The sequence below is a fragment of the Argopecten irradians genome, chromosome 5 (assembly GCF_041381155.1).
Source record: "Argopecten irradians isolate NY chromosome 5, Ai_NY, whole genome shotgun sequence".
Classification (NCBI taxonomy): Eukaryota; Metazoa; Mollusca; class Bivalvia; order Pectinida; family Pectinidae; genus Argopecten; species Argopecten irradians.
Window position 1 is genome coordinate 10290608 of NC_091138.1, and position 13193 is coordinate 10303800.

Below are 13193 nucleotides of genomic sequence, written 5' to 3' on the forward strand. Positions count from 1 at the left end.
AGCCACAGTACGGGTCCGGCTTGTCATGCACGGGCCGCAAACCATACTTATTATATTTTGTAACAAATTTTATTTTAAAGACTTTTTACCGTGAACGATTGGTATTCCCATATATATGTTTTCATTGATTACTTTCGTTACTTCCTTGAGTCTGACATATGTAGATTAAATAGACATAATGATGCGTCATGTAGCTGTGTATTAGAAGGAAGTAACGATTTTAAATGAAATATGACCTTATATTATATAGACCTACAGTCAGGAAAAGCGATATTGTATTCCGGAAGTAAACATTGTACGAGAGGACGAAACTAGATTGGTATTGTATATCATTCATAGATTTGAACTGAGTGTATCTACGTAGCTTAGATGTGTAGTCTTTTACATGGACATGAGGTATGTTTCAAAGTTTTTTTGGTATTTTTGTGACATATTCTAACTGTTCTATCATTAGATTTGCCTGTCACTCGCCCTGCAAAATTTTGACTTTTTTGTTTCACCATGATAATACACACATGTAATATAATATAGATGTTTGATAAACTAAAACCACAATAATCGTATATGTTACTTTGTGCTTTAAACAGCTCTCAGTGCCACTTTCTTGTTCCCTACGGTTTCATGAAATGTATCAAATTACAAATAAGATTTCCAATCAAAAGGTTTTTTTCTCATTACATATTCAAAGAAACGTCTCGCAGTCTAATACCATTATCTATATTGTTTATTGCAGATAAAATCAACGATAATAACGAATTATGAAACGAATAATTGAGGGGAGCAATTAACATTTAGATTGAAGAAAAAAACATTGATTTTCACCCACAGGATTGAACCACTGAAATATCGTAATGGACAACTTCGGTACTGATGGAGATTCCGATATATATCTACAAGGAATCAATATCTCGGCCTTCAATATGACAACACAATTATCATCAGGATCAAATACAACAGATTCGGCACCTTTCGCCGAACCGCGACCATTATATGGCTTCATCATATGGTTCTCGTTCGGCATTATTGGAAACTGCACTGCCGTTGCTATTCTTCTTCAGAACAGGAATAAACATAAATGGAAAGTATTTTACAAACTTGTACTGTTGTTGGCATTGTCAGACTTCACAGCACAGATGGTAACCCTTCCAATCATGTTTTCAGCATATCGAAACAGTAACATCTTAGAGAAAGAAAGACTCCTCTGTATCATTATGTCAACTACAACGATAGTGACGTCATTAATGTCGGTGTTATTCGTCTGTCTAATGTCAATAGATCGAGTGGTTGCAAGCTGGTGTCCTATTTTCTACAGAAACAAATTAACATCCTGCCATGTTGTCATTGCTGTAACACTAGTTATTGTCATGTCATTTTGCGTAGGAATTCTGCCGTTACTAGGAATAAACAAGCACCAAGTGCAAAGAGAGAGGACATGGTGTTTCGTTGATATCCAGCCAAAAGAAAAACATGATCGTGCTTTCCTAATACTAAGCGCATCCATTGGAATATCAGCTGTGCTTTCGATGCTGATCCTCAATGGAATGGTAATATACCGACTTTGTCAAAGATATAGGAAGGCACAACAACCGCAAAACCGCCGTATCTCCAGAATACCCAGAGTTAGTTCAGGTGTTAAAAACATTCAGAACATAGTATTCTTAATGATGATTATGACTATATTTATATCATCATGGATTCCTGTTATTGTAAGTAGTTTTCCCAAAATGTACCATATTAAGTCGGAACATAAAAGTAATTCATCCAAGCAGATACTCACCACAATCTTGTGTGTATGGCTTAAGCGATTGATAATCCGTAAGGCAGACAAAAACCATTTATTGTTAGAGTTAATACTGATAATCTAATGTATTTTTCATTGGTAGAAAGGTTTTAGAGTATACATGTAAAGAGTACATATTTATGTTGAGATATTTCTCTCTGAGAAATCCAGGCGTTAACTTACAAAATGGAGAAATTTGATTGTGAAATTAAGAGTTTTGCTATTTGCCTTTAATGTCATATCAAGCAATAAACCCGCCTGATGTTTGAACTGTAAAAACCTAGGTAGGGTATATTTCACGTTTAATGATAAATGCATGCTGGTGATGTTAAATCCCCATACAACCTGAAGCTAATTTAGTACCCCAGCAGTTTTTTTGAAAGCTGGCAGGGTTGTAGCCCTGGAGTCAGTTCTAACACTACCTAGCTGTTAGGTGATGGAAACATATGTTCAAGATATTCGAAATTACTAAAACTCGGTGATTCAAGATACTGAAACTAAGCTTATACAGTAGTAGATCTAACGCATTTTTGAACATTCTCATTGTAGATACGATTCCTATATAACGCTATAGATGGGTCCGAAGTTGACCATGAACTGGACACGAACGCCGTTGCAATGACGGTGATGCACCAAGTGCTTAATCCATGGATATACATCATCATGCAGGATTGTCTCTTTTCCCGGTGCCTTGAGTATGCACGGAAGCACAGCAAACGCGGAAGTATATTTCATAGGATTCTGGAGGATTCGGAAACAAAACGTATGGATACTGGTTTTGAATTTGATACAGAGCAGAGGGAAATTGCTTCTCGGAAATGACAAATATATTAATTAAATTATTATATTTCGTCATATTTGAGAAAGACCCAAAAAACAAGTGTGTGCGTGTGTGTGTGTGCGTGTGTGTGTGTGTGTGTGTGTGTGTGTGTGTGTGTGTGTGTGTGTGTGTGTGTGTGTGTGTGTGTGTGTGTGTGTGTGTGTGTGTGGTGTGTGTGTGTGTGTGTGTGTGTGTGTGTGTGTGTGTGTGTGTGTGTGTGTGGTGTGTGTGTGTGTGTGTGTGTGTGTGTGTGTGGTGTGTGTGTGTGTGTGATTCTCCTGTCTCATTTTCTTATTATTCTATATCACGTTCTACTTCATGACCTCACGGATAATTCAGTTTGACTGTTAGTACGGATAGATTACTGAGAATAAACTACTACTCAAAGTAAGTGTTACCTATGTGGTAATGTATTTCTATAGAGCTCGTTTCATCTAAGTGATGTGATCGTCCTACCCATAATCCTCCAAGACCAAACCATTTAGTGGAATTTATTTGCAATTAATGAAGCAGTATAATTGAAATGTAAATATTTATCTGAAAAAGAACCATGATAAAACACATAGGTTGACCTAAAGACGTTCGCAATCAAATGAGGTATTCAAAATTAAGGTTGAGGTTATCAAAATGGGATAAGACCTCCTCTGATACCGGTCGTAAGGCTGAATTTGGAGCTTATTTTACATAACAATCATACCTATTGCATCAAGGATGTACTCGATATTTGAAATTCACATATAATCACTAGATAACAGGTTTGGAAATTTGGGGACCATTTTTATGTAGTTTTTTTTGTGGATTGTTGTTCGTTTGTAGTTGGTCTATATAGCTGTAGTTGGTTCTGTAATAATAGTCAAGCCATCAATAAGGTTCAGAGGTTTTTTGGTAATGATGTTTAATAATTCAAAACATACAATCGAAATTAATAAATCATAATTTACATTGTAGTAGTTCGAATACAAGTTATTTTCTAAATAATAAACTGATTACAATATTGAATAAACAATTCTTTTGTTTTGGGGAAATACTTATAAAATGGGGGTAATAATGATTTTACGGTAGAGTACATAATATACGCTTTGCTTGAAAGGAGCCGACGGGAAAATTAACGATATTAAAATCATAATTATAAATAATTCAATAAATTGACCAACTACAGATTTTAGCAAAACAAGATAATTTCTTAATATGAAATAATCAAAGCAATAGCAATGAGCATGTAATGACATTACTTCCGAAGATGACAACATCACCGATGCTCTAAATTATAATAAAATACAGAAAGATTTATGAGTAAATATGGTTATTCTAAAGAAAATAATCTAGTTATGGCTAACAAATCCATGACTACAACATTAAATAATTTCATATTTACAACAAGTGTTAAAAGTAAATAGTACAAGACTAGAAGTCTCAAAATAACATGTCTGTTCAAGGAGATTTTTTATTTAAATCCTAATGATCTATATTCCTACAATAATCAACATATGCCGATATTATTATAATACAAAGATAAACCATTATAATTAATCTGTAAAGTTAATGTTACACAGCGTAATGTATAGAGACTTAGCTCAATAGGTTAAGACACAATATGGCGGTCTCCGCTTTGCGGAACCTTATCAAAGATGGTTAATTACAATTATATTATCGACTTCCATAATTAAGATAGATTTCTAGCATATAAGTAACTTTGGCCGATAATGAAATTAATCAACATCAATTCCAATTATTAACTTATTGTATTTATAAACTACATACCGAGTTTGAATCGATGAACAATTAACAATTTGAAGATACATAATTAATAAGTAATCATAATAGTAAAAATAGGTTACAAACAAATATATACAATAACACAGGTCTTACCTGTAATAATAGTCAAGCCATCAATAAGGTTCAGAGGTTTATTGGTATTGACCATTTAAGCCTCTACTCTTATATAGACACTGGATGGCTGATTGGCTACAGGTGATACTCATAAGCAAACCGGCTTTCTCGGCTAAATTTTTGGACAGCCGACACGAATACAATTGTGACCAGCCGTACGGTGCCAAAGGGTAAAAACATATTCTAGGACAATACGATAGCTTCCGCTATCACTTAAGTAATCTATCTATTACGTGTGATTTCCTTTGATTGACATTTTCAAGATGACCGAAACATCCGGAAGTTAATCTCCCTTTTGAATTCATACGTGCCGGTCAGAACGATTTATTAACTCCCAATATATTGCAGAATAATTGATAAGCCGACACATTTTTCTCATATCAATACTAAATGAAATGTGTTACAAACACTGATAAAAATGTATATAATATGCCTTTAGCTATAAAAGTATACTTTTGAAAGTTCAATGTATTTACAAATAATCATAAGTTTCATAAGGGTAAAATATTCCTTATGATACACAGGATGACAAAAACCTAGGGGGAATCGCGGACAGACATTTTCAATTAGAATGTACATTAATGGCAACCAGGATGTTTATAGAAATAGGTCAAAATATGAACCTCATTAATTAACTTATGATACAGGAAATAGCCAAGGACCCTGTTATATGTAGGATAGTCATTCGGGTATTCATTAAATGTAAATCAATGTTTACGGCTATTTCATACCTGTACCTGTTTTTATCATGATAGTATGTGTATTACATGTCTTTTATACTGTACAGGTCTACCTTTCGATCATCACATCCTACCCAGTGATACTGCAGAACACGTGGTGAATTGTGCCATTCACCAACTGTTTAAAACTGGAATTAAAAATGATCGATTGCCTTCATCTTATCATTGAATGTTACAATGAAAGTCAAAAGAGATTGTCGAGGAAAAAGAACTGAGGTAGTCAGCGCAAAAATGATAACTCGTGTATCATTATCACGTAATGAAATTCATAGTCTTTATCTTCAATAAGAAGCGTGTCTGTTGTTAGATATACAATTAGTCTGGTCATTTAATGTCCAAGTAAGATAACTCAATGTTCAGGAACTCATTAACAATGAGTAGATGTTGTTGTCGCGGTAAGGGAGGATGTGTCGGAAGAATAATACCTCTTTATTTGTTATCGATATGCTTATTACGGAAAACTAGAATCACGGTATCCAACATATTATAAAATAAACAAAAGAAAACATAAATAAATAAATTGAACTAATTTAATTCTCTCAACATAAGAGTCAGATATCCATTGCAAGAATTGTTGAGTGCTAAAACTTAGAGAGATTATCGTGATGTGAATGTAACGCAAAATGATTTAAATATATTTAGTCAGACAGAATGCTCACCAATATGTGTTAACTACATACCAACGAGTGTTGCATTCTCGGAATTGATCAAAAACAAAAACCAATATTATTTAAAGCAATGGTTACAATGGATACTGTTAAAACCCAGGAAATGGACGCTTGATTCATCTATTGAATACCAGGAAGCATTACTAAGGGCGACGAAACTGAGAAGTGCGCGTATTCATTTTTGTGATACTATACATATACGTATATATGTAGAGTATATTGTTAAGGCAAATACATGGTCATACCGACATACGAAAAATATTTAACCGAGGACTCACTCCGAAGAAGAAATTGTTTTGGTCAATATTACCACGTATTAACCGAAAATGAAATGGTATACATAAGATCTTAAAGATACTCCACCGCTGACGAATGATATTTTTTTCTATCAAAATCACGAGCAGAGGAATATGTATTTTTCTCCAGTTACAAAAGTTCCTTAAATTACACCATTACCACCAAAGAAAAGTTTGAGCGTCTAATTTTACTTCAAGATAAAAAATTTGAAAATAGTTAGTTGCATCCCGAAAAATTCCCTAGCACTAAGTCTTATATGGATTGAAGTACTGATTGTGCTTGCACTGAAGCAAAGTGAATTATCTTATATTATTTTTGTGTTAATTAGACATATATGCATATATATACACGATTAAACACCAACTATTTTTAAAATGATGAGTATCGTTTATGCTCTGTCGGCGGTGGAGCATCTTTAAATAAGGGTTTATTTTACATGAGATTTTATGAAATAAGTTCAGGAAGTTTTGGTGAGAAAAAGTTAAACCTTAGAGACGAGTTTCATAAAAGCTCATATGAAATGAATAGAAATGTGAGATACTTTTAACGACATAATAATGCAATGTCACGATATGTGTTCGAATCCTGACGTCATTGTCTACTGACGTCATAATTAATTTTCTGACATATAGGATCTTTAAAAATATGTGTTCGTTCCATACGAGATTTTAAGTTTTAAGGTTTTTTTTTGCTTTTGTGATCCTTAGCGAGCGAAAATTAAAACTTCGAGACGAGTTCCATAGAATCTCATTTTAAATAAACACAAAATTAAAATATTTTTTTTTATCAAATAATTAGAATACTCTACAAACATCTGACAACAGTCAGTAGACGCCTTATTTTGTCCAGACGTCTTAGAAATCCTGACGTCATTTTATAGTATCATTCTTGACGTCACAATCAATTCTCAGCCTATGAAAATAGCTCCAGGTCATATTAAAATAGTGACAAATGCAAAAATATTACAAAGGCGAAATCCCTGGATATCAGGCGGATTATGTGATAAAACAGTATATCATTTAGTTTAAACATATCACTTCATTATGTTTCATAATAAAAAAGTGACACAGATGGATTGTAAAAAAAACACTCGAATGGATGATATGTTGTGGTTAAGAAGGAAATATCATTATGTTGCCACAAAATGATGAACCTTGAAGATGTTAATCCGATGTTTGGGACTGCTTTTTTAAACTCACTTAGTCTCATTTTATCATATTTTGGTTCATTTCATTTCATTGTGTCGAAATGTTGCTACATCGTCATCAAAAATATATATTGTCTTATTTAAACAACAGTCAGTACTTAAACTTACCTATGGTTAAGATGTCCCGATATATTACCACAAGCCCTCCATCTCTGGAGTTGGTATTGGGCTTCTTATTTTAGAAATATTGAGTTAATATTCCTTTTGTGAACCGTATTGCCCAAATGTTGAGGTCTTTGGGGTGGTGTCCTGTGGCCATATTGTTTATTGTTATTAACATGTACGTCAAATATTACTGTTGATATTTGTCAAATACACTACACATTTAATATAGAAATTAAGGACCTTTGGTTCGGTCCATATAGTCCTTTCCCAAAACTAGGTTATTTATTAAATCTACCAGGGTGGTATAACACCATATGAACATCAACAAAGGCCCTGCAGGTATTTTAGGAAATTATCTTTTCTCTTCTTCCTAACTAACATCGTTTTCCCTAACGTCTCCATTGACACCGTCTCACTTTTGGCCTCCAATTGAACGCTCGCCCCTGTGAGGTAGGCGCGGGGTTAGTTCGCCCGTTGTCAGTATAATATGACTGAATAAGATGTGTTGCTTGATGTCTTCGGCGGTATGCTTCATTGATATAGAACTATAAAAAGGACAAGAGTTCCACTATACAAGAAGATACAACACGAATATAACGAATATACCACAGTCTCCCAAAACACGCACCTCGCACTTAGCTTATGCAAGACACCACATACTGTACATGGGAGGCCGACCTTACATGACTTTTAATAGGAAGTTCATTTAATCAAACGAACAAACAATCAAATAATTGATAATTAGTGAAGTATAAAAAACAATAAAAAATTACAATGATATTAAATCGTTTAAATCAGCGAGAAAGCTTAAAACATTTCACTGTATGCCCCACAGGTTGGTCCTTGTTTTGTATTGATATTTAGCTTAATATTCGTGAAATATATCATCAAAGAAGACTACAAACATAATTTGTAACAATGAAAAGTTCACAAACTTCAAACTGGGCGGTAAATTTGTTTTACTATTGTTTTTACCGAAATTATGCTAGGTGTCGCTGCTATGATGGCATTTGTTGATTTTCATTTTAGAAAAATTACATTTGGAATTAATCCGTCATAATTAGGATGAATAAAATAAAAGAATGGGCTGTTGTTACGTATCACGCCCCTCTAAGAGCATGTAAGTTTGGAATTTCATGTGATTTTCACGTGACGCGAAAAACATATTGGAGACAAACACGAATTAATGATTTATGGCTGTGTCAAACTACACTCAAGGAAGACGGAGTCCATATGGTGAAGGCTACTGATCGAAAGGCAAATACTGTAGGTGGACTCAGGGTAATATGTTTTCGACGGATGGACAACACGGTACCATAATAAATACTATAACAACATGATTCACCATTTTGGATTGGAGACAATATTGTGAATAAATGACATCTTTAACAGTAACAGTATAACGACACTTGAAGTTAGGAGGCTTAAAATGGAACCGTGTATAATTAACCGACTGCCTGTCGACTGAACTTCTTTTTGCGTGATTTAACGACACAGGTAGGTTTACTTGGTTAAGTTTTATTATGATAGTCCAGGGGTTGATATAACCACAATGAAAGTAACCCCTTGAGTATCGAGGACTGAAAAAGGATGTGCCGAGCCACTTTACGGAGAACAGTTCATGTTTTGCAGTTTTGTGACGCGTAAGGATTCTCACAATTTTAATTTAAGCAAGATGTTATTATTTTTAATAGCCGTTAGTTGTTGGTGTTATCGCCATTTGAAATTACAATATACTTTTTGGTTTACCAGAACAAATGTGAAATTGGAGAGAGAGATCTCTAAAGTAGCCTACCAAAACATACTCAACACATTACAACAATATCCTTAAAGGCGCACTACCTTACCGAAACGACTTTCAATTTTTTTAAATAGAAATGTAAAATGGGATGAACAGTTTTTGAAAGTCTCCAAAATTATTAGCTTACCGTTAACACTGTTTTTGAGAAACAATGCACGAACAGATAAAAGTATTCAAACAATAACTTAATTGTGTATATATATATGTCATTACATTATAATTGACAGGAAACAATTCCAACAGTATGTTACATCGGAAGTCAATCGATTGTTATCGAAAATAGGGAAGTTGCGAAGTATTTATTGATCATCCCAGTTCATGACTTTAATTGCAGTCAGACATTCTGATTTTCAGGTTGATTTAACCGATTGTTTTGGTGGCAGCAACGGAGGTAGGGTAAGATATGAACAAGTACATTATCAAATTAATGCTAAACTGATTTAAACTTTTGACAATCATTTTTGCGATCAAATAAGTACGTTTACAGTATAAGGAAACAGATTTATCAGTTTTAGAGCGTGCCATGATGGTCTCTTCTCTGTAGATACGTCAATTAAAACTGAGTTTCTTATTAATGTTGTTTACTATGCAATTGCAATTCTGACCGAATTGAAAGATATGAAAGAAATATATTATTTCTGTTTAATTTGTTTCCAACAGGACCTTTTGTCATCACGATTACCTGGTATAGAAGAATAAAAGGAGTTGTTTGGCGGCTATTAAATCGCCAAAAAGATCAGAAACAAGATACCACAGAATCGTGCTCTAGTCAGAGGAGGATCATTTATCATATAGAGAAACATCGACATAACAATGAATTCATCCATTATGAATGTAACTGAATACAACTTTACAGCTGGTCCAAACAACACAGTCGTTGAATTTCCTTTTCCTAGTTATCGAGTTCTGATTATTTTCATTCTGTGGGTTGCATGTGGCTTCATTGGAAATTCTTTAGCAATAGTTATTCTTTATCGTAATAGGTTGTCTCATAGATGGAAAATATTCTACAAATTAGTTTTTCTCCAATCTTTGTCTGATTTGATCGCTCAGACTCTTACACTTCCGATCATGACCAGCCAATACTTGTACCGAGATGTCCTTCATACAGGAGCAGCCTTGTGCGATTTAGTGTCTACAGGGATTATAGTGACGTCATTGATGTCGGTTTTATTCATCTGTCTGATGTCATTGGATCGGCTCATTGCCACCTGGTTCCCGGTATTCTATAAGATCCACTCCGTTTATTCTCGCTACATTTATATAGCGTCATTTTTGGCCACAATAATATCTGTATTAGTGGGTATTCTGCCTATCATCGGACTGAACACTCACAAGCTACAAAGAGAGAGGACATGGTGCTTCGTCGATATGCAACCAAAAGAAAGAAATGGTCAGGCTTTTTTTCTATATCTGTGCAACCATCGGTATTTCAGCAGTGCTGTTTATGCTAACCTCAAATGGACTAGTTGTATATAAAATATATCAGAAGTACAAGAAAGTGAGCACGGGCAGGAACAGCTACCGTGCCACCTTAAAGCAATTACAGGCCATGACGTTCCTGTTAATGGCCATGGTGGTGTTCATAGCGTCATGGATATACGTCATTGTGAGTGTATTTATTAACACTAATTAGATTCAATAAGTTTTATTATTTAAAGTGTTTTTCTGGGATGAAGTAAACGTATAGAACCGTTAGATCCTCTTATCTTAGCGAATAATAGTCGACAGCTTACAGTAATGTTCTGCTCTCTCTCTCCTCTCTCTCTCTCTCCCTCTCTCTCTCTCTCTCTATATATATATATATACATTGTATAGTAATTTTATATAACTATCAGTTTAAATGTAATATTAATGTATTGCACTTTATATTCGCAAGGTCAATATTTCATGGAGCATATTCGCGGAAATTAAATTCCGCGGTGCGGTAATTCTTAAAATTCTTTGAGCTGTTATCTTTCCGAATATTTCGCTGCTGATTATAATTCCTGGATTACAGTGGAAACGATATGGCGAAAATGAGCTACACACGATTTTTAACCGTTATACAGTAATGTAGAGGTTTGCTATGGTTAGTGTTTAATATGTTTCTGGTTTTGAGGTAATCCGTTTGGTGCTAAATATCTGGTAGAAAATAATTCTGTTTTAGGACGACACTAAAGCCTGTTACTTCGGTTTTGCTATGGTAATAAGACAAACGCATTCTGTTTCAGATAAGATTCTTGAACAGTGCGATCGGAGGAGTGGATGTGGACCACCAGAAGGATAAAATAGCTGTGTGTCTTACTGCCATACAACAAGTCTCAAACCCTTGGCTCTACATCGTACTGCGGGAGAGCCTATTTGCACGGTGCTTGAAGTTTGGAAGAAACCATACCAGAGAAGGCAGTGTATTCAATATGATTTCGAACATATCTTGAACGACATCAGTGCGTTGACTATTTTAAAAACGTAACTTGATGGAAAGGTAATTTGCAGCAACATTACAGCAAGTGAAGTGATGAGATTGTTTATATAGCTGTTAGAGCTTCACAATGGGTGGTAAAATGCTCATATTATTTGCTTAGTTAGATGGTCATTTCTAATACGATGTTGAGGTTAAACAAAGTACATATTGTTTGTCATTTCGACATTAGTGACGTCATACTGGTCATGTTTTGAACGTCATTTTAAAACTAAAATTCTCCCCTTTGTTTATATAGAGATGACGACAAGTGAATGTTTATATGTAGCAGACACATATGGTCATAATAAAACATGTTTGATACTAACACCAATTCCCAGGAAAAGGATACTTTTCACCTACTACTGAACTTGACCTACCACTGACCTTGACCTACTACTACGATTCAAATAATCAACCTGACCTATTGCAGGAAATATACTTATCATATACATAGCTTGTATAGGCGAATTTTATATGTATCGCATGCCATTCTTAAAAGTTTTTCAATATGTTTCACAACAAAAACCCTTATTTCCATGTCTATAAACTGATTCATATCACTTCGAACCTTTCCCGCGAGGCTCAGTTGCAACTTTTCTGAGTAAATAATATGGCATAACATTAATCCGACTTCAATTTTTAAGGCATAATTTGTTTTTTTATGTCATACATTTTCCTCCATTTTATGTGGTAATCACAGTCATAATATTTGTATAGTTAATAAGCTTTGTTTAAGGGTATGCTTTTGGTATCTATGTTTCTTTATTTTGAAGGCACTGATGACAAGAACTCTCGTAAGCATGCATTGTCACTTATAACTAATAACCGATGGTATTTAAGAGAGTTTGTAATTGCTTTGGTTTGATTGGTTCCATTAACATCTTAATTGTATTAATTGCATGTGTACATTAATATGAATCATTATTTTGGTTGAATTGTTCATCACCTTTTATTCTACTATATTGCAATATGCATTTACAAAGTTTATGTTATATGTAATTCCCTTGTGTTGTATCAAATTACGAGTTTGAATTGAAATTGAATCATTGTCAGGAGTTTAGTAAGAAAAACAATATCTGAGGTGAATAATAGGTACAATCAACGTTCGCTAAGACATATTTTTTTTTAATTTGATAAAAATAGCCTATAATTGGGAGTTGGAAAAGAAAATTTGTGAAAGGTAAATACAACAAAACGGATCTAACTACCGTCATTTGACACAGCCTTGTGCTTAGCAACGGAAACATATCATTTTAATTAGGTTAAAGAAATGTTAAAATAATACAAACGATTAAAACCTCAAGCACTGCACGTGATTGTTCGTACACAATGTATAACTTAACTGGCCTTGGTATTCGGTATACGTGTATATAATCATAATAAACATTTAAAGATAATCTACTTGTAATTTATATTCATTTTTTTAATTTCAATATGAC

At 34.0% G+C, this 13193-nt stretch overlaps 1 protein-coding gene across 1 annotated transcript; it reads left to right on the forward strand.

Annotated features, from left to right (window-relative positions):
* Window positions 1-134: 134 nt before the first annotated feature.
* On the forward strand, window positions 135-2742 carry LOC138322821 (prostaglandin F2-alpha receptor-like). Its single transcript, XM_069266946.1, has 3 exons — window positions 135-396; window positions 734-1706; window positions 2330-2742. Exons 2-3 carry the CDS (start codon window positions 852-854, stop codon window positions 2600-2602), a joined length of 1128 nt encoding a protein of 375 aa, XP_069123047.1. The 5' UTR covers window positions 135-396; window positions 734-851; the 3' UTR covers window positions 2603-2742.
* The last annotated feature ends 10451 nt before the right edge of the window (window positions 2743-13193 follow it).

Excerpts from the sequence above, each read along its gene's own strand:
- LOC138322821 (XM_069266946.1), top strand. The coding sequence starts at position 852 with ATGGACAACTTCGGTACTGATGGAGATTCCGATATATATCTACAAGGA. Across the intron at positions 1,707-2,329 it reads CATCATGGATTCCTGTTATT|ATACGATTCCTATATAACGC; the intron begins GTAAGTAGTTTT and ends TTCTCATTGTAG.